The sequence below is a fragment of the Pyrgilauda ruficollis genome, unplaced genomic scaffold, assembly GCF_017590135.1.
Source record: "Pyrgilauda ruficollis isolate IOZ18807 unplaced genomic scaffold, ASM1759013v1 scaffold24, whole genome shotgun sequence".
NCBI lineage: Eukaryota > Metazoa > Chordata > Aves > Passeriformes > Passeridae > Pyrgilauda > Pyrgilauda ruficollis.
Genome location: NW_024523648.1, coordinates 18,503,355 through 18,526,779, shown reverse-complemented (window position 1 = coordinate 18,526,779; position 23,425 = coordinate 18,503,355). Strand labels below are relative to the sequence as shown.

General features: G+C 35.1%; 1 protein-coding gene across 1 annotated transcript in view; it reads left to right on the top strand.

Moving 5' to 3' along the window:
- Positions 1-23,425, top strand: part of FMN2 (formin 2) — a 152,665-nt gene that overhangs the window by 115,815 nt on the left and 13,425 nt on the right. The window contains exons 15-16 of the mRNA XM_041469982.1: positions 4,883-4,934; positions 20,707-20,856. Of these exons, the coding sequence (XP_041325916.1) occupies positions 4,883-4,934; positions 20,707-20,856 (202 nt within the window). The remainder of the gene's footprint in view (positions 1-4,882; positions 4,935-20,706; positions 20,857-23,425) is intronic.

Below are 23,425 nucleotides of genomic sequence, written 5' to 3'. Positions count from 1 at the left end.
AATTTCATCTTCTAGGCTTCTTGAAAACAAAATACTATTTATAGAGAAGTGAATTTTACAATTCTTCTGAAGACCAGCATTTTCTAAAATGCCTGTGTCTATTTCTCATATTCTGTTTGGTGAGATACATCAGATTTTCATAAATGCATAGGTCACTTTAGTATAATTATTCATTTATGTGCTTTTGTAGATGCTTATATGCAAGATTTGCAGGACTCTAATTAAAAAAAAGAATTGGAAGAGCAAACACACAAAAAACAATGGCATGTATCATTCTGGAATGTGGGTATGTGCTGATAAGGACAGAAGATTTGAGAATTCAGTTAATTAGACTTCATTTGTGAGATCTTGTTTGAAAGCTCATTTTGAACTGCATGAAATGAAGTTTTATGCCCCAATTATAAAACACCAAGCAGTAAATTTAAGCAAATTTTAAAAAAAAAAGTAATAGAATAGAAATTAGGACATCTGATGCAAGTAATTTTTGAAGAGATACATATGTCCTGTAGTTAAAAGAATTTATATAAGAGCCTTGGATATAGTACAGTCCTCACACTTGGTAAGCAATGACGTAGGGAGGAAGGAATGTACTTGAATTTGGACCAAATATATAAAGTGTTTAGTAAGTATAGACCTTGCTCTAAAAGGAGACCAACTTTAAATAATCTGAAGGTATCTTAATGGAAAAAGCAGGCAAACAGTGGAATGTCATCCAACAAGAAGGCATTAAAGATGCTTTCAGTCTGAAAAGGGAAATTATAACTAAATCAGTACATGTTGTAAACCATTGATAAGGTAGCTTCACTCTGTTAGAGGTCACTTTGACTCTAAGATGCTGTGAGTTTTGGGATGGCCATGTTTTTCAATATGACCTAAGGTTATTTTTCCACTATATTATTTGTAGTAGATTTTTCAGAACATATATGCCTTCAGGATTATGAAAGCTGCATGAAAAGCCCTACAATATAGACAGTGTGTGAAGGCCAACATATAAATCTGCTACTTTTGCTTACCAATGCATTACACAAAATAGAGGGGTTAGTATTTCCTGGTATTATATAGTCTTTGATAGATTTGGAACAGTTTCTTTGGATGTACTTCAGCAATTAGTGTCAAGAATCAAGTTCTTAGCTGGGAGTGTTAGAAAAGATGATGAGCCAATATAATATTTGGGAAGAATACGAACCCAAAAGCAGAAATTCCTCCATCTATCAGAAAACCTGCAAGCAGTCACTGCTATATTAGCTGATGGATTTCAAATATATATTAAAGCAGATATGGATACTGCATGACTATAAGATTTCTTTAATGTTTTTCAAACAAAATCAAATAATAATATTTTTGAAATAGTCTTATTTCTAGAAGATAGAGGGTAATTGTAGAGGCAGAAGAGAGTGCTCAGATATGGTCAACTGCTATGGTATCCCAGGATTTATCTAATTTTTCTGTGTTGGCCGTTGATGATCACTATGTCATGATCACTGTGGACTGGGTATAGATGCTAATTTTTTTTTTTCATTTCACCTGCTATAGGTGTTGTCTTTGTAACAGGGAAGTGCACTTTTCTCCCCTGAATGTTCCTCCAAGGTGGGCAACTTTTAGCTGGCATTTGGCACTTAATGGGTATATGCCAAGAATGAAGAAGCCAAACCAGTGCCTTTCATGCACTCTTTTTACACCTGTGATGAACTGCTTTGGAGGAGGAAGTGACAATATAGATGCATAATACTGAGTGAAGTGATGAAGTATAATGCATTCTAGGACAATTCAAGTTGATCCATCATAACTAAATTTTTCCTGCCCCTACTCAGAGAGGAAAACGCAATTGGAAGTAGTTTACCAATGGAGTAGTGATGAGTACAGAGCAAAGTGCATATAACCACTAATATCAGGTGATACTATTCCCATTCCACAAGTTACAGCCATCTCCAGCTGCTTCAACATCTGATACTTATTCCGTTGTATCCAGGTGATAGTAAAAATTATGTTGTTTTGATAATAGGAGCTTTTCTTCCCTTACCAATGAAATTTCACTGCATGTCTTCAGCTAGCCATTTTCCACAGCTCTTGGATGTTTACTATGTCTAGTGTAAAAGCAGTCATCTGGTTATTTTCTTTGGACAGGGACAGATCAGAGTGCATATACCATGTTTTCCCTTTCACTGGTGCCACCTGTTGTCTTGTGGAAGAAGAATTGTTTTCATAATATCTTTAACTTTTTCTGTCTAGAAAAACTATAATGCAAAAGGGTTGCAAATTAAATTTTCACCTGCATAATACCTTTTTGGTACAATGAGGAAGGTTTAAAAATGTCATCACATTTGGAGCAAACTACAAGGAATTTCTTCAGAGAATTCTTTATTACATGCATCTCTGCCATTCAGGGTTCTACAGTTTCTTTTCACTGTGTAATACTAATTCTCTTCTAATTTACTGAAAGTATAGATACCAAAAATAACTTGGTTTTGTTATGCTTTGTTTTTTTTCTTCTTCTCTGGATCACAATAACTTTATTTTTTGAATTGAAAGGAGGCTTGTGCCCAAATGGGGATATTCTGACATGCTTTGATAAGCTTAGGATAATATGCTTATACTCTTTCAAAAAATAAATTGTGGAATATTTGCTGCATTACTAGTGGGTAAATAATTGTTTGTAAACATGTGCAGAAAATTTGAAATAAAGAAGAAAGGACCTAAAACAAGGCAACTCTAATGATATTCCATTCCATCAGTCTTGGAAATGATAAAAATATTTATGTCCTAAAAATACGACACGTGTAATAGTATACAATACTGTTGTAGGATGGAATATGGTAGCCTCTATTTCTAAGCATTGTTTAAGTGAAAGAAGTCCAAATTCCATTTTGCAGTAATAGAATTATTTATTTTAAGAGGTGTATCCACAGATACTTAGTGATTGTGTTAATGCAGAATGAGGTGTTTGATCTCGTTTCATCCAGAGAGCTTGTGCGCAGCTTCTCTTTTGAACTATATGTTTTTACTGGTCATGCCTTGATTTTCAGGATTAAAGTAGGGAAAAAAAGAAAAGTACTAATGAAATTCTGTAAAAGCTGCCACATTTCACCTGGTTTCTTATCCAAAGCAATGCAAGGCTTTCAAGAAAAACTCTAAGTCAGCCCAAATTCACTCAGCACTGGGCTCAACTTCACTCAGAAGAGTTGTGAGCCCTCACAAACCTTCTGAAGAATCTGGGCCAAGATTCAAGTTGGTATTGAAACCTGTAATCATTCAGGATTCACGTGCTCTTCAATTTCCTTGAGAACATTTACCCAGCTCTCTCTCAAGTTTTCTGTGGTTTGCTGGGATTTTTTTTTTTTCACTTTCAGGATAACAATGGTGGAGCCCAAGTCTTTAAGTAATGATTACTAAATACATTACCCACTGCAAATATCTGGGCACTAGTCAGCAGTGTTACTGCTCAGAAGACTACATTGCTACTAATAAAAAGCATTTGCAGCACTAGACAAAGCTCTGATCATTGTTGTGACTGGGGAAAGTATAAGACAATTCCATTTGTATGTCTTTGCTACAGATTTCACATGCCTATTTGAATGTATGTTTGTAAATTACTGTTGATTGAAACATTTTAACAGAAAAACAGTGATTATCTTTGTATCTTAATTATGCCATTGCTTTGCTTTTTTTCAACAAATTTAAAATTTTTCTAAGTCAGAGTATCTATGATGCGGAAAAATAATTTTAATGAATTAATATTGTAGAGCTATGTTGGGAAAGTGGAATAAAAATAGCTGAAAGGTTTCTTCTTTTTTAGATTTCTATATGAATTTTATAGCATTGACATTTGTTACCAGGACAGTTCAGAGCCTTTTCATGTTTCAAAACTTTCTGACTCTGGGGAATCCTATAATTCTCCTTGCAAGTTAAAAGTTCAGAAGTCTCCAGACTGAAAAAATAATCAAGTACCAAATTAAAAGAGCTTTTGTTTAAGCATGCAGACTTTAAATGAGATTTTAGTTGTATTACCTGAATGACTGCATAAGTATAAAATTTCACCTAAGCTAATGCTCAGAGCAGTTGGACAGTTGCTTTGCACATTGGTGATGCCTAAGTTATCGAGCACATTTTTGCAGATTTTTTAAGTGTTCTTTCAGTCATCTAAGTTAAGTGAAATGTGTGCAAAAAAATTATGAAAGAACATGTGGCAAATAGAGAATTTTTTCACCAGTGTTTGGGAAGGACAGTTTCTTATTTTATTATTAATACAATTAAAATATTAATTATATAGATACAATAATACAATTAAAATATTAATTTCCTTCACATGATCACCAGATGCTAATATCCTTCATATAAAACTAGCCATGTTTTCAATACAGGCCTGCTACAGCTCTAGTACTTCACTGATGGATCTGTGTACAGGGAGAGGGAAGAGTTTTCATTCGTAATTGCCATGCAACTTGTAGAAAAGCTGTAAGGTGGAATCCTTCCTGCTCTTTGCTCAGCTTTTCCTCCTCTCGATAGACAAGTTCCCATATTATTTGAGTTTTTGGAATCATTATTTAAGATCTGGTTTTACATCATTTCATGACTTGGTTGTTTAGATTACTGGAAGATTTTTTTTTTCATTTTCAAGGCTTTGAGTTTTGGATTGGTTTCTTTTTGTGGCAGTGGTTTTGGATTTCTTTTTAATAGAGTTATCAAAATTTGTGTAGTTTTGTTTGTGTGATTGTTTGTTGAATGGGGGGGTTAGTTGCTTGTTTTTTTTCTCGGAATTCATCTACATGAGTGTATCCTCAGGTGGTTTCTATATATTTTACACATGACATATGGAAAATTGAAATTATCCTGGAACATCTCTATCTTTCACCTTGTTACTAATTATTTGATTGTCTTTTTACAGCCAAAATAGACCAAGAAAATGAAGAGAAGTCACTGACAGAAGCACATAAAAGGTAAGAAAGAGCAATGTAGTAAGGCCTTTGTTTGAAAAATATGGGGGTGTTAGCAGTTGATGTATTGGTAGCCAGTATTACTGTGTTTTTGAGTGGTATAGAAATGCACTCAGAAAGAAAAGTGACATTTAGTTATTGTCAATTTTAATTTCACAATGAAGAAAGATTGAAATTCTTTAAAGAATTATTGTACATTACTCCTGTCTTTCAGAAAATGCATTAACCATAGGTAAAAATAAATTTAGAGTGTACCATTTGGACTGAGAGAACACTGTTCATACTACACCAGTACCATGGTGATTTGAGAGGTATTTCTCATTTCCCAAAAAAGTATTATTTGTTAGGTACCATTTCCTGTGCTTATAAAATGTCCATTTTATTTAAAAATAAATTAAAATCTTTTTTTAATAAACAAATGAGATGTATAATTAAATGTGACTTCCTTTGTAGAATTGCTAGTAGATCTTCAAATACTTTTTTTGTAGCAAAAAGCAAAATACCTCATTAAATTTCATTATGGATGTGTGCAGTTGAGACAGTTTTCAAAACTGGGAACCTCACTGCATTGCACAATATGTGGTTTGTTCTGATTTTTTTGGAGACTTCTCTAGCAGCAGTGTTTAAGTGGGAAAGTTTTACATCAGTCCCAGAAAGAGATCAAAATATGGCGCACAGCATTTATAGCCCAAATTTAGGGAAATTCACAGTCTGTATTTGTTTTTCTTTCACTGAAAATAGCATTTTCTTTTTGTACTTGCTACAACTATCACTTAATAGCTACTAATGAATTTATCCATTATATATTCCCAGACTTATGAAGTCTCTCAATAAGATTCCTCTAAAAGATATCACTATAAAAGTCTCTAGTTTTTACTAGATTTGTCAGCCATTCTATGGCCTCAACACCCAAATTTGCTACCTGCAGTAATGCCACAGGGCGGTTGATGTCTTTCCTGGTACAACGTCACATTTTTTTTCTCTATTCCCTTGGGACATATACTAAAGATAATACCTGAAAGAGAAGCCAAGAGGAATGAGTGCCACAAGAACCTCCCTTCTTACTTGTGAGGAGATGGTAGGTCCTTCAATGGCACATTAGGGGTGTGGAAAGGGAGTGTAAAAGAATCACACACAGCTGCTTTGAGCAGGTCTGTGTTGCCTTAAGTTTCATTACAGAACCACAGAATATTCTGAGTTGGAAAGGACTTGCAAGGATCACCAAGTCCAATTCCTAAATGAATGGCCCTTAGAGGGATCAAACCCACAACCTTGGTGCTGTTAGCACGATGCTCTAAAAAGCTGAGATAATATTAGGGTATTGCTTTGACTTAGTATCACACCTCTTGCTCAAATATATGAAAGGCATTCCTGACATTTCTTAGGTTTGTTTAGCTGCTCTGTTACATAATTCTTATCTTTAAAATTTTCCTTCACAATAAAACTTAGAGAGAAGTTGGCATTGTTAGGAGATTGTTGTGATCTCTAATTGCTCTTTTCAAGAAAATATTTGTCCTGTCAAAAGTGGATTTGACTACAAATCCAAAGGTGACAGAAATCTAATGACAGTGGAATCTTGAATCTGTTCAGAAATCTTGTGACTTACCACTGTCTTTTGGTATCTAATTCACTTTCCCTTCTAATCTTTTTCCCTGACAAGACTGGAACCATCATATCAAAACCTTTATATTGGTTTTATTAGCCTGATGGGAGAAGAAAGCAAACTGCTCTGGGGATTCTTGTTCAGCTTGGTCTGCTTCTTATAACTTTAATCCCTAATTCTTTCTTCTCCCAGCTCCTTTTCCACAATTTGTCAAAGAAGAAAATTCTGCTTCATTGCTTCTCCTTTTTCTGGATATCTAGCAAGGATATTTTCTTTCTTCCTTCCACCTTCCCACTGAAATTCTTGATCAGATTAGTGTTTTTTGTTAGAACACTGAAGACAACTTCATATACAGTTTTAGTATTATGTGCGATTATTTCAGTCAGATTTTTAATTTAGCTTGAAAATAAAATGCTTGGGGTCCTTTTTGGCAGGAGTTGATGAAAAAGATGATAGGAGCTTAAGAAGCTAAATAAAAGATTAGTTGCATTTGACTAATCATAGGTAGACAGCAGTGCATAGGATGACGAGACAAGCAAGTAGTGCAAGGAAAAGTGATGGATTAGATGGAGCAGAGTTAATGTGATTAATGTGCTTGGATTTTCCTTGTTGAAGTGGATGACTTCAACCCATGTATAAGTTCAGGTCCACTGCATGGGAGCATTTCTTTAGCTTTCATTAAAAACTATGGGTTTTTTATTAGTATTATTATTTTCTTTGTTAGTTTGTCTCTATTAAAATACAAAAGTCCAAAAGAAAAGTTCTTGTAGCAATAACAAAAAATGTTTCTGAAATGAAAAATTATTTGGGGAAAATGCAGCAATGTGTATTTTTAAAAAGCTCAGTTGTGCAATAGATGAGCTGAAATGGAAAGTTAATCTTACACACAAAATGAAGACAAAGAAAATGGAATGTCTGCTCCAGGGACTCCATACAATGTTTAGCTGTTCATTTGTCACAAGTGAGAAAATGTTTAATCAGTTTTGAAATGATGTATTCTCTCTTTATTTATCGTGTTTAGTGACTTTAAGAGTGTCAGTATGTAAAGTGTTTATCCTAGGAATGGATTTCTGGCACATGGATAAAAATGAAAAGTGAAATGTTTAGCTCGCAATAGGCATATGTTCCAAGATCTCTCTGAGTAAGTATCCTGAGATGAGAAGAAAGCACACAGGTCTATGTTTATCTAGCTTACGGAGGCAGACAAGGAAGGCTCCAGCCTGGTATTAACACTGAAGTGACATGGAATGTCTTCACCAAACCCCAAACAATTACATCATTCCCTTAACAATATTGATAAAGTGTAATAAGAAAGAACCTGGCACTTTCCAATTAGATCCTCATTGCTAAATGCTTGAGAAACTGTGAAATACTTGTCAAGTTAAAGCAAAAAAATCACTCGTTTGGGGGGAGGTGAAAGAAGTAAAACAGAAAAGAGAAAGGAGGAGAAAGAGATGCTTCTGTAGTTTAGGAGTCCCCAGTTCAGTGCCCTTTTATTTATTCTTCTGTTTTTATTTTTAATTTTAAAATAATGTCCCAAGACTGTCCCAAAATTTGTATTACACATATGCTCTCTGTTTGCTGTATTTTCATTTACTTAGTGTTAAATATTTTTCATCTTTTCAGATGTTATTTTTACTTAAACAGCAAGAAAAAAATTGAAGTATTATTATTTCCAGGTATGCTTAATACAATTTCAGAATGAAATAGACTTTTATCATAGTAGCCACAGCAAATAGGAACCAAGATTATAACAAAATTATTGTCCAAAAATTATGACAAGTGTTACCCCATTTGCCATGCTAGGATGAAAGGCAATAGCAACAGCAGGAATACCATTTTGCAGACTTATAATCAGAAATGAGATAGTTACTCCACTTCTTGCACTTCATTTCTGAAGAACCTAATAGCCAAACAACTTGACTGAAGTTACTAGAAACAGTATTCAGTGAAGTTGCAGCTCTTAATTCTCTGCCTTGCTGCCTGAACAGCTGAATAGCTCTAGAGGAATAGCATGTAACTTTACTACTTTTTCTTATAATACCTCACCCAGTATTAAATTGTCATCTCCTTAGAAGGCTTCCAGATTCATGTCTTTTTAAAAAGCAAATAAATCCAGACTTGTAACACTGATCTCTCTTCATTGAAATAGTTAAGATTATATTTTCCTTATTTTCCTTCCCCTTTATCTGCAAACATTTGTGTCTTCTTGGAATAACACCTTGGGAATTATTCAGAAATTTAATTAAAAATAGTTGAATTTTTTATATCCAAGACACAGTCAGATGATCTTCAATTTTTCCTGCTATCTCTCAGTCTAACAATGAAGCATTTGATTCTAAATTCAGTTCAGCAGCACTGAAAGTTGTTCAGTTACTCATATTTCATATAATTAACTTATATTCCATTCCTGTAAGAGATAATGTGTGCTAGAAATGTTAAAGAATGCTAAAGATATTTTTCCTTTTTTTTTTTTTTTTTTTTTTAAGTATTTCGCATAGTATAACCCTGCTTAAAAATGATAAGTCAACAGTCCCACACACTGGTGATTTAAAACCATTCACCTGTTTTTCCTGTTGATGCCTAACAAGACCTGGAAGGACAGAAATTCCACTTGCTGTCCTGGCTTTCTGTACATTACTGACTTTAAAAAAATCCTAGAATTTCATTTTTTCTTTAGTAAATCTCAGTGCATGATGAGAATATGTATTTGTTTTATAAAAAGTCAAACAGAGGACTTTTTGCCTTTTGACGTAAGTATCAACTGGGGAATTTAGGATGTGTGTGGCTTGGTATAAAATGCTCATCTCTCCATGTCTGGATATTTTTATTTGGTTTATTTTATAATTTGCTTCCATTACTTGCACATTCCAGTGATTTTTGGGCTTTTAAGTGCTTTCTGAGTGCAGCCTCCCAGGCACCTCTTCTGTTTTCAGGACTTAATAATCCAGTTAGAAATGTGTTGTTGCTTTCTTTTGCTGTAGCAACAAAATGACATTAATTTTGAAGAGAAATGTTTATCTTTAAATTGCCTGCCCAGTATTCTTGACACAACACTCTTTGCAGACTTCCATTGACATCACTAAACATGAGAACTTGGGGAGGAAGAAAGGTTTACACCTGCTTATGAGCTGACAAGTTGATGACATTTAGAGAAATAGCAGACAGTATGGTACAATGGCACTGCTGAAAAGCAACACCTCGAAACGTAGCACCTAAGTCTGGTAATCCTTTAAAACATTAAATGTTCCTCCCACCTCACTACCCTCCACACAATGTTTTGGATTGTTTCCAAAAGTGAACTGTAAAGTTAAAGAGAAAATTGAGTTAATGATAGAAATAAACTGGTGAAAAGCTTAGAATGGAAGAGGTATGTAGTTAAAAAAAAAAAAAAAAAACCCACCCAAAACCCCCCCCCCCCCCCCCCAAAAAAAAAAAAAAAAAAACCCACAAAAATCAAGAAAAAATCAGAAGGAAACTTTTAACTGAAAGGCAAGAATATGCTATTGGACTCTGTCTTTCACTACTCTTTGGCCATTCATCTATTGTTGGTTGCTTCACTGTTATGTCTGTTTCTCGCTGTGTGGCTCCCAGCATGTAGGCTGGAATCACTAAGGGTAATACATTTCAGACCCTAGGTATACATTAGTTGGATCAGCAAAAAGTAAATACTTGCTGAGCAGAGGAAATGTGTATAGAAGAAGCTTACAGACTGTTAAACAGTTTGGATCATTCTAGTTTAGTATCCTGTCTCTGACAAAATATCAGGACCATAGATATGCAGTAATGGAAACTTACCCAGCAGTTTAGTTATGTCAGAAAGTCTCTTCTAAAATATGGCTAATTGGTCTTATCCTGGAAGATGAAGTCCTTGTCCTTTTCTGAAAATATTTGCCAAATGACACAAGTCCTTAACCATTTGGATGATTGATTTTTGCCTGTAAGAGCATTATCTTTAAAAGAAAAGATTTTGGCCTACTTGCTTTGAAAAATAATTTTATTTTATTAGCTTGAAATTAGTTGGCATTTAATGGCATTCAGTGCTAGTATGTGCAAATGTTAATGCAACTCCTTACAGACTGGGGTGCATTTCAGAGATGTAATATTCTGCCATGTAAACCAATTTTTTATGAGACTTATTATAAAGTTCATGTAGAGGGTTTATTCTTAGATCTTACAGTAAAAGATAAAGGACATTAGTTTAAGGTGCAACTACAGTTACACAGCTAAATAGCATGGATAAAAATACAGCTAACACCCTGATCACAATAGTTAAAATAACTTGGATCTGATCAACCCAAAACTAATGCTATGGCATTAGACTGAGGATTAAAAAAAGAGAAAATAATAGAAGAACCATGTAGCTAGTAAAATTAGTGGGAAAATAATACATTAATTAAAGTCTTTCAATGTGTCACATTTTGTTTGGCTTCCAGTTTATGTTCAGCAGGTGGTTTCACTGAGTAGCCCTCAAAAATTCAAGATATTCCTCTTGAGCTGTTGCAGCTGAAGTCAAACGCTTGTGTGCGTGTGTGTATGTGTGATTAGCTCCAGTGCCTCTCCCTTGTGCATCAGCTTCTGATTATGTTCAGCAGGACTTTTCTTTCATCATATTGTCTACCTGAGCTGTTTGGTTAGATTGTTTCCTAAGACCTTCACAGTCAGTGTTTGCATTTACAAGGTCTGTGACTCAAATGTGGATAACATGTCTCCTTTACTCTCTTATGCTGGTTTGCCGCTGGAATTGCTCCTTTCTTCCTTGCGCTGCATGTTACCATTTACTTTAAGTATTACAATATTATGTTGTCGTTGTCATGTATATGCAAATAGAAAAGCAGAACGTCAGGGATGGAATTTAATTAGGTCACAACTGCTGTGTTAACTCATCTGGGAACTATCCAGTAATAATCTGTGCAATATAGGTCATTCCTTCCATAACAATTTCCAGCTGATGGAAGGCTGCCATCCACAAGCTGATCCACGATATGGGGATTGCTTGCTTCAGCCTACTGCTGAAACTCCACTGTACTTCTCATATATAGAGATTAGGTGACTAGGAAAAAAAGCATTGTCTCTTTGCTCTTCCTCAGTTTGTTCCTCGGCCTCATTGCCTTGTTTCTTTAACTGCTTTAACAAGCTAGTTCAGAAACAGCTTCACCAGGCTGGATCCCTTCTGTACTATGTCTTAAATGAGGGCTTCTCATGAAATAACCTCACCTGCTTCTTTTCTCTACTGCTGCCTGAAAGATACTTCTGCCTTAGTCTGTGGAGGAGGTAAAACTTCCTGCCTCCCGCTAAAGAAAACGATTCAGGCATAGTCACCGCAGACCAGAAACCCTGGAGCCTCCTTGGAAGAGATGGGAGCAGCTCCTACAGACATGAGATAGGTTTCTTAGGCCAAAGGAATATGGTTTTTCTAGCTTTGCTTGGATGTGTGAATATTGATGATTTGCAAATCCAGAGTTGATATGGTTATTTAATACTATATTTCTATTCATTTCAGGGCTTCCACCTTTTCACCTTTTAGGCAATCCTTTTAGAAAGTGCTGCCTATTTTCTGTACTCATCTGCACAAAGGTTCTTTCACTTCTATGAAGAGAATATATTGGGATAATGAGACTTGAACCTCAAGTGCTTAAAGTTTGAAAAATGCAAATAAAGACCTTTCCAACCTGACAGTTCATCAAGACAGATTTTGAAGTCTTTCAATTTCCTGTCATGGGATTTTTCTGTAATTGACTTTAAAATATGAAAGCCCTCATGAACAGTTCTGCTTTCAGCAAAGGATCAATTTCTTCTATTCGTAGTTGTGCTGGCCATGGTGATATGAGTGGATGCACGTTAAGGAGAGAACTCTTGCACACTGAATTAAGAATGGTCTCCAGAGCAAAGTGTTAAGGTGAAACTGCGTCAAAAGACCATTAAAATGCTAGGATGTTCTATAATGCCTAAGTATTTCAGACCATTTTTATTCTATAAAGTTTCAAAGAATAGAAACTGAAAACCTAAGTTTGACTTGAGCACCATAATAGAAATTATGATTATGTCAAAAAAAAAATGTTATCTATGCTGAATTATACTTTTAAAGATGAGTTAATCTTATGTGTACCTGAAATTTTGTAAAACATGGGTGTGGTTTCCATCTAGATATTTAAATAATTTGCTCTAGATTTAAGAAAAAATATTATTCCATTATATAACTGGTATTATTTTCATAGATAACCCTGACCTTGCTTCCTCATGAATTTCAGTTATGGAATGAGCCACACCATGAGAGCAGGCAGATTGCAAGGTTGAGGCTGTAATCAATACATTGAAAAACCATAATAAGCTTTTAACGCAGTATGTAGTGCACAACAGCTCTGCCCTACTTCCATATATAATTATAACCTCTTTAAGTAATAATGGTTGCTTAGAAGGCCTCCAATGAACATGAGGGTGTTAATATAAAGATCTGAAGTCAAGTTGGGCTTTCACATGGGGCTTTTAACTATTTTTCTTACAGCACTGAGGCAGCAACTTTTGTGTCGGCCCACTGCTGTTGAAATTCATTCCAGCACTGTATTCTGTGTCTAACAGCACCTTATTATTTCTTCAAGTTCAACCAGCCAAGGGTTATTTAATATGTTTGAAGATCACATGTTTGTCTTTTTAAGAGAGAAAAATAGTTTTCTCTTGGATATGTTACTGGGCCTGACTCTCCAGTGCACAAAATTACACGGTATTGTTTTACACATGCTCATATTGCCTGTGTCTAGCTTAGCACAGAGCTAGCCATGTGTCTGGAGCAGCTCAGCTGGCAGGCATGGGCATGATATCCACGCTAACATGAATTAAAGGCATTATAGTCCAAGACAGAGAGCCTATACTTTTATGCAAGGTACTCAGGTAACAGTGGGTTGCAGCTAACACCAATGCATCTAGAGACCTTTAACTACTTCAAGCCAAGGTTTTGGGAGAAAGTTAGAACTGATTTAAAGTTGTCATTTTAAAATTCATGGGAAAAGCACATGCGACTTCAAAATGCATTTGAAGAGTCACACTAAAAAAATGATTGATTTTTAGATTTTTTTTCTTGGAGTGGCCCATTAGAATACAATATCAGAGGCAAAGAAAAGACACAAAGTTAGTTTTGTTTCTAATGTATTGTCTCAATTAATGTTTTATTCTGAACAATATTCTTGAATGGAAATATGACCGATAATATTCACAGCAAATTTTAGGTTCACATAAACCCCAGTCACTGGGTGAGATGTAGCTGACAAATGCTTTGCACATGATATAATGATGGTAGCAAAAGTGTCTCTAACCTACATTTCCTGATCTTTGATTTTCACATGGCTGGAATCTGACTCAGTATATGCAGAATGGCTTTTTCAGCACAGTATTTTTTTGTCACCAGAAAAGTTCCATTTGCCAAGATAGCTCGCTCCTGATAAAATTTAGCACCTAATGCTATGCCACCTTGGATAAAAGATGGTCTTTTTATATCAGTGGAGCACTTGTTTACATCAGAATAATGCAAAAAAACCTGGAATCAACTCAAATGTATAGAAGGACCAGGTTGTAGCCTATTGTTTTAGAGATGAATGAGAATAAAAATACAAATTAAAAAATAATTAAACCAGTGAGGGAAAACCTTGCAGAATGCTTTTTAAGTGTAGTGTTAACCATGATCCCTGATAGCCAAATGTTTACAGAAAATATAAGCAACAAGGATTGATTAGGCAAATTTCATCATACCCAACCAATGTATCTTAATCTGGACCTGATAAAAATATTTTCTAAAATAAAGATTTTGAAAGGCTCAGTGCTCACATGCACCTTTCAACAAAAATATGATTTAATTTAGTTATGGCCATTTTATTTTGCTGGTTTGCAACCTGGTGTTATGAGGCACTTTGTTCCTGAAAGACAGGAATAAAGAAATATTCTCTTATTGAATTAAGTAAATAGAAGAGTATGGAATAGCAGTTTAAATTGAGGTTGAAATAGCAACCTGATATGTGAAGGGTTTATTCACTGTTAGCACATTGAGATTATCAGTCTTCCTAAAAATTTATTTTTCCCAAAATGTTTAAGTGCAAAGCTATATTCCTAATACCTATTGAATTTAACAGTCTCTGTCACAGTATGTGCTCTGTACTATGTAACATCATCCAGTTACAGGGTCTGCTGCCATTAGTATAAACTATGGAAGTTTTGCATTCATGTCACTAATAGTTATGTACAACTGATAATATTGATCATTGTATATCATCACTACAGTTGCAAAGCATTCCTAGTAGTGGGAGGGAGAGTGTTAAAATTCTCATGAACAAGACAGTATGGCCTGTCAAAATAATTTTCTCTTCCTAATATTGGATGCTTTTTGTTGAGTTTTTGTTGGGAGAAAAAAAAATGATGCTTCAAAGGTAGAGGGATTTTTTTGCTGTTACTGAAGCTGCTAATTTTCATATGGTTGAAGCAATAAAAAACGTTTTGGTTTAATATGAATTTATAGGAGGCAAGGGACCAGGCATGAGGGAGATGACTTAGGATTCAAAACATTGCAAATGTTTGGCAGGTTTTTTTTAGAGGGGAAAAAAAAAATCTCTTGAGACCTTTGTTTTCTAAGGAACAATATTACAAAATACATAGTTACACAATATAAATTGGCAAATGAAAGACGAGATTAATGATTCTGGAAGCTAATTTAAACTGGCATATTATCTCAACTTTCTTTTTAATATAAGAAAGTTACTTTTCTTCCTTTATAAAAAGGAAAAAAAATAACAGGACAAGAAAAAATGTCTTACCAGCCTTCAGGTACTAGATATCTTGAATGAACCTATACTTATTTTGTACATTTTTCCACTTATAATTATGCAGAACAAGAGACTCCACTGAGGAGAGGAAATTATATATTTTTTAAAAAGCAAAGGTGAAGAAAGTGATGTAAAGTTAACGTGCAGAGAAGGACCCTCAACAAAATACATCAGTAGAAAATTACACCCTTCACAAAATGCTGTGCATATAAAGTTTCCTAACAGTCTTGTGCTATCTCAATCATCAGGATGCTGGTACTCTTTTATTTTACATATTTGATGTGACCTTGTTGAACTGGTTGGTATTCTGTGTGAAGATTAACTCTTGCTTTCAGATGTTGAATACACTAAGAAAATAGATACAAAGCCTTGGCCTCTTTATAAAACAAACCAAATACTAATATAGTTATTCAAATTATTAGCATCCAGGAACCTATATATTGTTACCTCTATAGCATCCAGTTACCTCTATTGTACTCACCTTCTGTATGTAGACAACAATTCAGGATCAACACTGTGAACAGGCTTACATGTCCATCAACTCAGTTTGGGTTTAAATAAGAGTCATGTCAGATTTAAAGTAGTAGAAGGCAGATATAGTCTTTTCTTTCTCTTTTGCCTTCTATCTTTTGGTAGAATGTGCTTAGTTCTAAATTTTATTCGTGAGTTTAATTGAACTAAAAGGTGCTTTAGTGGTTTCAGCCTGATTTAGAGCTGCTTCTGAAACACAACTGCTTCACAGAAGTAGCAAGTTATACCTTTTGCACTAACTGTTCTTAATTGCTAATGTACATAAGTGATGCTTAGAGATTTATAAAGCCAAAATAGAAAAGAATATCTATGTTCAAACTTCCACCAAAATACTTAGTCTGTTAAGCAGAGGAATATTAGTCAGAATAGAAACACTTTTTTCTGCTTTTAAATCCACATTGGAGCAAATCTTTACCCTCGCAGGTGATTTAGTTTGCTGCGTGGGGAAACCAGATACGTGTGTGTGTGCCCAGCATTTCTCAGAAAGGTCAACCAGGGCGTGTCTCTACCTGTGGTTACTTTGCTATTTGTTTGGCCTAGGAAGCCTGATCAAATAATGCTGAGATGAAACTACTGCTGTCTTAGTATTGTTTATTTGCTTTTGTACACATTTAGAAACCAGCCAGTGCATCCCAGACAGCAGGCTTGAATTGGAATTACTGTCTGCAACTTTATGCTAGCTGTTTTCAGAATAGAATGAGAAAAAAATCTGAATAATCCATAGCTGCTCTTAAAATATTCCTAATGGATCAGATCTATTAGCTAGTATTGCTGTCAATGAGCCATTTGCAGTGTGAATAGCTTCTTTTCTTTTTCATATGATTAAATTTGGTTTGGCTGTTAGTACATCCGTTCCTTTCTTTCCTCCAAATAGAAAAATCATTTTCATAGATTCATAGTTGTACTCAAGGGAGCACACATAAAAGTCCAGTGATTCATTCATCAGATTTCCACATTTGAGTAAGCAGTGAGTTCAGACATCAGTCTGAAGTGATTTTTCTGAATTACCCAAACACTTGAACCAAGGAAGACAAGGAACTAACCATCTTTCCTGATTTTATTTCCTTCCTTACTTGTCAGAGATGAGCAACTCCTCCATTGTTTTGAGAAAGATTGTTATTTAATTCTCCTTCAGGGCCAACATGAGGGACTGGAAACCCAGTTTGAAATCTGTTTAAAGATTTCTGTCTTTTGCCATGTCAGGGTGAGACGATAGTGTGAATATCACTGTCTTATTTTTAATCATGCTTGAAAAGTCAGGCTGTTAGAAGCAAAGGCAGTGACCTCCTTTGCCTCTTTTAATCCCTGAGTTGCATGCCCTTCTTTCCCTCTTCCATGACTCAAAGATCTTCTCTAATGCACATTCTTTTCTTTTAAGACTCTCAGAAAGAGTATGCCTAAGTAGGAACCTTTTCACTTGAGAAATGGACAGTAAACAACCTTTGCAATACTTGTTTCAAAATAAATGTTTAATTTTGCGGGTAAATGAAATGAAATTGAAACAGGTCAGATGAATTTCCCAAGGTTGTATGACGCAGAAATTAATTTGAGTGTAGGAACAAAAGGCTTTTGATAACTAGTCTCTTATTTGATTCAGAACATCTATGTGATGCACAGTTAGGAATAGTAACAATGATATTTGCAGACACTTTGTTTCAAAATCTGCTAAAAAATGAAAAGGGAAATTTGAATGGCTTGTCCCAGAGCAAAGACCAGAGATATTTAAGATATTTTCTGCCTGGCTGAAGTCTGAAAGGATTGTATCTAGTCTTGGGGCTATGGCAATATCATCCAGATTTCTCTTTGTTTTAAAATGCATGTCCCCTCCTGGAATCAGCCTTGAGATATGTCTAGTTTGACATATGTAAATATTTCCAAATCAAATATTTAAAGACCATGGCAACAGAGAGAGGATTTATTGCTGTCCCTGTTTTATTATTTGATGCATTTGGATTGGCTTTATTTGCTTTGTCTTTCATGTGTGAAATATGTGAAAGATGCCATTTTGTCTACAAAAATGACAGCATCAAATGTATAGCAAGCAGGTTTCCATATGTCTTCTAAATGAACTCTAAGAGACTTTAATGCTAAAGAAGGGTAGACCTCTCTGGTTGGGAAAAACACAGCAACTGTCTTGACTGTTTGATCTGCATGTATAGAAAAAAAATATTTGATTTGTGGAGATATACACCCTGAAGTATTATTGTATTGCAGCTGATGTCTTGTGCATTGTTACTGGGCATTAGAAAGGTGTGACATACTAACAATGACAACCTGCTATACTGCTGCTGTTTCACATTTCACAGACAGCTAATTTCCCTTACCTCCCAAACTAACTGCTAGGAAGTCAAGCAACCTGCATGAGCATTTCTCTGCTTTCTTTAAACCTAGTAATTATGTTACAGCTGTTTGACACAGCTGTATGAATGTGTAAGTTTGCAATGGTTATACAAGCAGTCCACCAAGGAAAAAAACACTGGTTATCTCCTCCTGCTGTCAGAGGATAGTTGGAATAATTGAACAGCAGTGGAAGTCTTTGCATCTCTAATAGATGTTAGTGCTCTTTTTATTTTTTTTTTTTAATTGAGCATTTCCTTATACAGTATGAATTTCATTTTGTTTGGCTTCCTGTTTCTTGGGATGTTTTCCTGTGATAGAATTCTAGCTCATTATCTCATATATTAAAGCATTACTTGGGATGGCCACTCACTGTCAAATTCTTTTCTCATCATTGTAGTTTGCAAAGTATTTTGAAGATCTATTTCTCAAAACAAGGTTTCTTATATGAAATTCTATCTTTCTCTGTTTTGTAAATTATTAATGGACTTAATTCAGAGAGCTGCTTAAAAAATAAGCGACTCAGCTGATGCCTCAAGTTTTCTCTCTTGTTCTTTATCCCTCACATTCCTCCAAAAATATTGTCAGCTCATTCAGAAAATTCAAATGAGCCTTTGATATGACTTCCCCGCTGGCCAGCTGCAGAGCAGTGAGTCTGGGGGAAGAGACTGGGAGAAAAAATACCTCCCTGATAACATTTGCAGTCTTGCAAAAAGTGAAAATATATGACAATAGGAAGAAGTTTAAAACAGTGCAGCTGACTGCAGTGTCAGGGATATTCTGTTTGAGTGATTCTGTGGAGTCAGAGGATAGATGAAAAATACCTTTCCCAGTATAAAACTGTGGGGAAAATACAAGTAAGTAAAATGGAGCATTTTATTCAGTAATGTTAATCATTAATGAATCATTTGAAAAAAGATACCCAAACCAAACCCACAACAGAATCCAGCCAAAAAAAAAAAAAGGGCATTTATTGACCAAACACTGAGTTAAACAACAGAGTGCCATGGTAGGTTGAGAGAGCTGAAGACATTACATGATAAGGTAAAGTGACATTTGAGTGCCAATGTCATGGGTTTAAAAATGAGAATCTTTTCTATATATTTATGTGCTACATCTTTGTTGCTCAACATCTTCAGTTTGCTTCAGCAGATGGAAAAATGAATTGCAGATTAGGAGGAAAAAATGTGATGTAAAATTTGGTTGGCAAATTGATGCTAAATTTTTAGGATATAGGCCTTTTTATTCAGCAATATGATAATATATGTAGATGCTTATTTTTCAGGTTGGGCAAAACAACTGGAATATTTGGGTTTGAGAATTAGGGTAAACATTTTGTTGCAGAATTTGCGAGAGTGACCCTTCTGAATGGTTGCATCTATATATGTTTTTTTCACCATCATAATCCATGAATAAAGATATAACTTCTATGACTAAAATTACATTTCCATCCATTTAGCTGGAATTGGATTTTCCCCATAATTAAAGTATTAAAACTGTGATGTATGATTCAGAGAAAATTATCATAGGAATCAATGAATAGTAATAGATCAGTGAGCAAAGCACCTACAATTATATTTCAAGTGAGATTTTTCTATTGCATTTTTTTATGAGCAATTATCCAGCAGCTTGCATATTGAGCTTCAGATCAGGAAAACCAATATTTACAAAACGTACAATGAAAAAAACAAAATGTAATAATAGTTAATCAAGCAATATTTTTAAAAATAATTATTCTGTACCTTCCTGTAACATTTCTGAAATAAAATAGAAGCAGTTCAAACTCAGAAATACATTAAATTTCAGTTGCAGTCACAGTCGTCACTCAGTGTGGGAAATATGACCCTTGCATTTCAGGAGTAGCTTTTACTTTTACTTGAGGAGTAGCTCATGTGTTTGCTACACTAGTTTTACTCTCGCTGTGCTCAGAAGGGATTGTTGGACTGTTCTGGTAGAGTCACAATGGGCACCTGTTTTCTAGCACAGCCATTCCTGGGCCAAGTTTTCTCTTGCGTCATTTCTTGTTTAATACAAAGCAAGTTTGAGTTCTACAATTTCTGTGTAGTCTCCAGCCTAAGCTATTGTGTTGTAGCACAGACCTAACAGAACTTGAAGTTTATTTACAGTCCTTTATGGGCTTTGACTCTGTGTTTTGAAAACAGCTTTAAACACAACAGAAAAGCAGTGTATGGGTGGGTGTGGATATCTGGATTTTTAGGGCCGTGGACAGTGTGTTCATTTTAGATTTTCAAATGGAAAATATTTTGGTCAAAACTAGAAACTGTGATAAATCCCAGATTCCAGCTTTACTGAAGAATCATCTTACATTGTGTACCTACTTATACGTGAGGAGCTCAGAACTGTTGTATTTTTCTATTATTTTATTTTAGATCTGCTACCAAGAATAATGAAATACTATTTCGGTGTCAAGTACAAAAAAAAAAAAAAATACATCAGTGGGTACTGAAGCATTTGCTATTTCTGCTTTCTTTGACAGCTTTTTGGAAACTACAGCCTATTTCTGTATGAAACCAAAAATGGGTGAGAAGGAGGTGTCCCCACATTCTTTCTTCAGTATTTGGCATGAATTCAGTTCTGACTTCAAAGACTTCTGGAAGAAGGAAAACAAACTTATTCTTCAAGAAAGGTACATTTGTTTGTTTGTTCAAAGGATTTTCTCAAAGAATGTTATTGGGAGCAATCTCACAGAAACCAGTCAGCCACACTTCATTAGCACACAACCTATTGAATGCCTTTTGGAGTTTTCTCAGGTTTTGTTTTTTTAACAGATCATGACACCACCCTCACCACCCCCAATGCCCCAGTCATTCTAATTTTTTAATGGAATTTTAATACCAGTTTGTGCTAAAGTTTTTGGGGTCCATTACCTGAACAGTGGTTTTGGCAGAGCATGTAACTACTAAGCTACTATGAATCCAAGCAATGGAAGACTTGTTTTAGGCCTGAAAGTTGATTGAAGATTTTTATTAGCATATTTAGTCAGAGAAAGTCAAGGCATTAGGACATGGCATATTGTAAATATTTGTTTGACGATGCTGGGGAAAAGGAAGACAGAAGGAACAAGTCAATTAACCTTGTGTTAAAAAAAGCTCAGACTGAATGATATTGCAAATCACAGCCTGGGTGATGGGGTACACAAGAGCAAGTGTGGTATTATATGGCATAAAGAAATGAGACAGTAGCTTTGAAAATCAGCCATGGTGTCTGGTCCATGTTTTAGAAGAGTTATGAAGTCTATACTTATCTTCATGCAGATAGTCCATTGTGGTCACCCTTTGTTTGTAAAAATTATGCCAATAATTAATCTGTTGCTTAAAAAGTAATAAATTTCATATCAGGAAAAGTTAAACTTATGCAAACATGTAAATTCTAAGCATTGTTATGTAATCCTACAACTATTAGCAGCTTGAATTGAAGCTACATCTGACCATAAACATTGGTAGGATTGAAGCTTTAGATTCATTAAATTATTGACATCAGCCTGTTTCTAGGTAATTTGACAAGAACAGGCCCTATTTTCAAGTGTACTCATCCTATGTAATTGTCACAGACATCTGACTACAGGTTTAGAAAGTTACTGAAAACTTCCTGAGGCACCTGTATAGTCAATATTGTGTATACCATATGTATTTGCTGTAAGTGGGTACGTTTTGGAACAGGAAGTCTCACTGAAGTGAGAAAAACTGGATTCTGCTACTACAGCAAGAGCATGGTGCAAATGTTAACACAGCACAGCAGATCTCTGGGGATCTCATTCATATTACTGACTGTCTAAATTAATTTTATGTAATTAAGTATATCTCTTTGAAAATTTTAAGCAAAATTTTAAGCAAAATGTCCTTTTATTTCAAAATAGTAAGCTATTTTTCTTTTAAAAAGTCCAAAAATCCTCCAGAGGGTTCTCACAGGAAAATAGTTTTCTTTAAAAGACATTAAGTAAATTATCACAAAGCTTCTTCCTCCTTAAACATCTAAAGTTTAAGAGAAGAATGGGATTGAGATACAATCATTTGACCCTCTTTGAGTTCAGTGTATGTGTATACTAAGAAGATGTGTTGAAGCACCAGAGAAAAAAGCTGTCTGCCAGCCTGTCCCTTCTAGGGCAAGGGTGGCTTTAGCCTGAAAGGAGCTGAACATGTATAACTTACAAAATGGCTGCAGGGGCAAGATGTGACAGGGAAGGGCAAGGGCAGTGAGGAGGACATACAGTAGGAAAAGAAACTGGGAGATCCCTTGGAAGAACAGCGGGGGCACTGTTGTTCAAACCTGGACTCCGAACTTGTGGGTTGAAGGAGGCTTTCCCAGGGGCTAAACAGGACTGTGTAACTTCAGTCCAGGAAGTCACTGAAATTCAGAATAAAAATAATACATCCTGAATGTCACAAGTAGATTTTTTGTTTGAATTTTAACTTTTACTTGCCTCATCATGTTTAAAACTTCTGCTCTATTTGATTTGTTCAGGTGAGGCAGGGTTTAGACTTTGGGGACCTTTGATGTCTGGTTGTGCTCAACTCTCAGATCTTTGGTATGGTGCTGCTGTGTCAGGTCTGGCGAAGTGAAGCTGTCTTCATTACATTCCAGGAATTAGAATGTTTTGGCCAAATTAGCAGTAACATTTTTTCAAGTAAGACGTATCATTTTCCTGAAAATTAAGAGTCTTCTTTAGTTAAAGAACTGTCTTACCAAAGCCTTTGCGCAGAAAATACCTTTTCTCCAATCATAGTTCAACCTGATCTCTGAAGTTGTCTTTTAGGCTTTTTTTCTTGATTTCGCATTTCTGTCTCTCTTAATCAAAGACAAGGTGGTGTGCTATGAAGGTGTCTTGGTATTGAGAAATCAAAGGAGAAAAATCTAAATGGAAAAATACAAGTTGCCAGAGGTGTAAGAATGTACATCATGATGGTTTTCAAAATCTCGGCCTAGATCAAGAGATCTGTAGGTGACAAAAATCTGGAAACTGCCTATTGCCATTAAAATATAAATAATTTTTTCAAGAAAGTAGATTTTCCCCTTTAGGTAATGTTCTTGGAGTTTTTTTCTGCTGATAAATTTGAGAAGCAGGCTAAAACGTTAATGATGAGAGAAACTTCCTGTAATTGTTCGTTGGCAGCAAAATCAAGTGACAGATATGGTGAGACATTTTCAAAGACTGAGGAATGCCACCTTGGTGAGCTATTGACCAGGTTTCTGCCTCA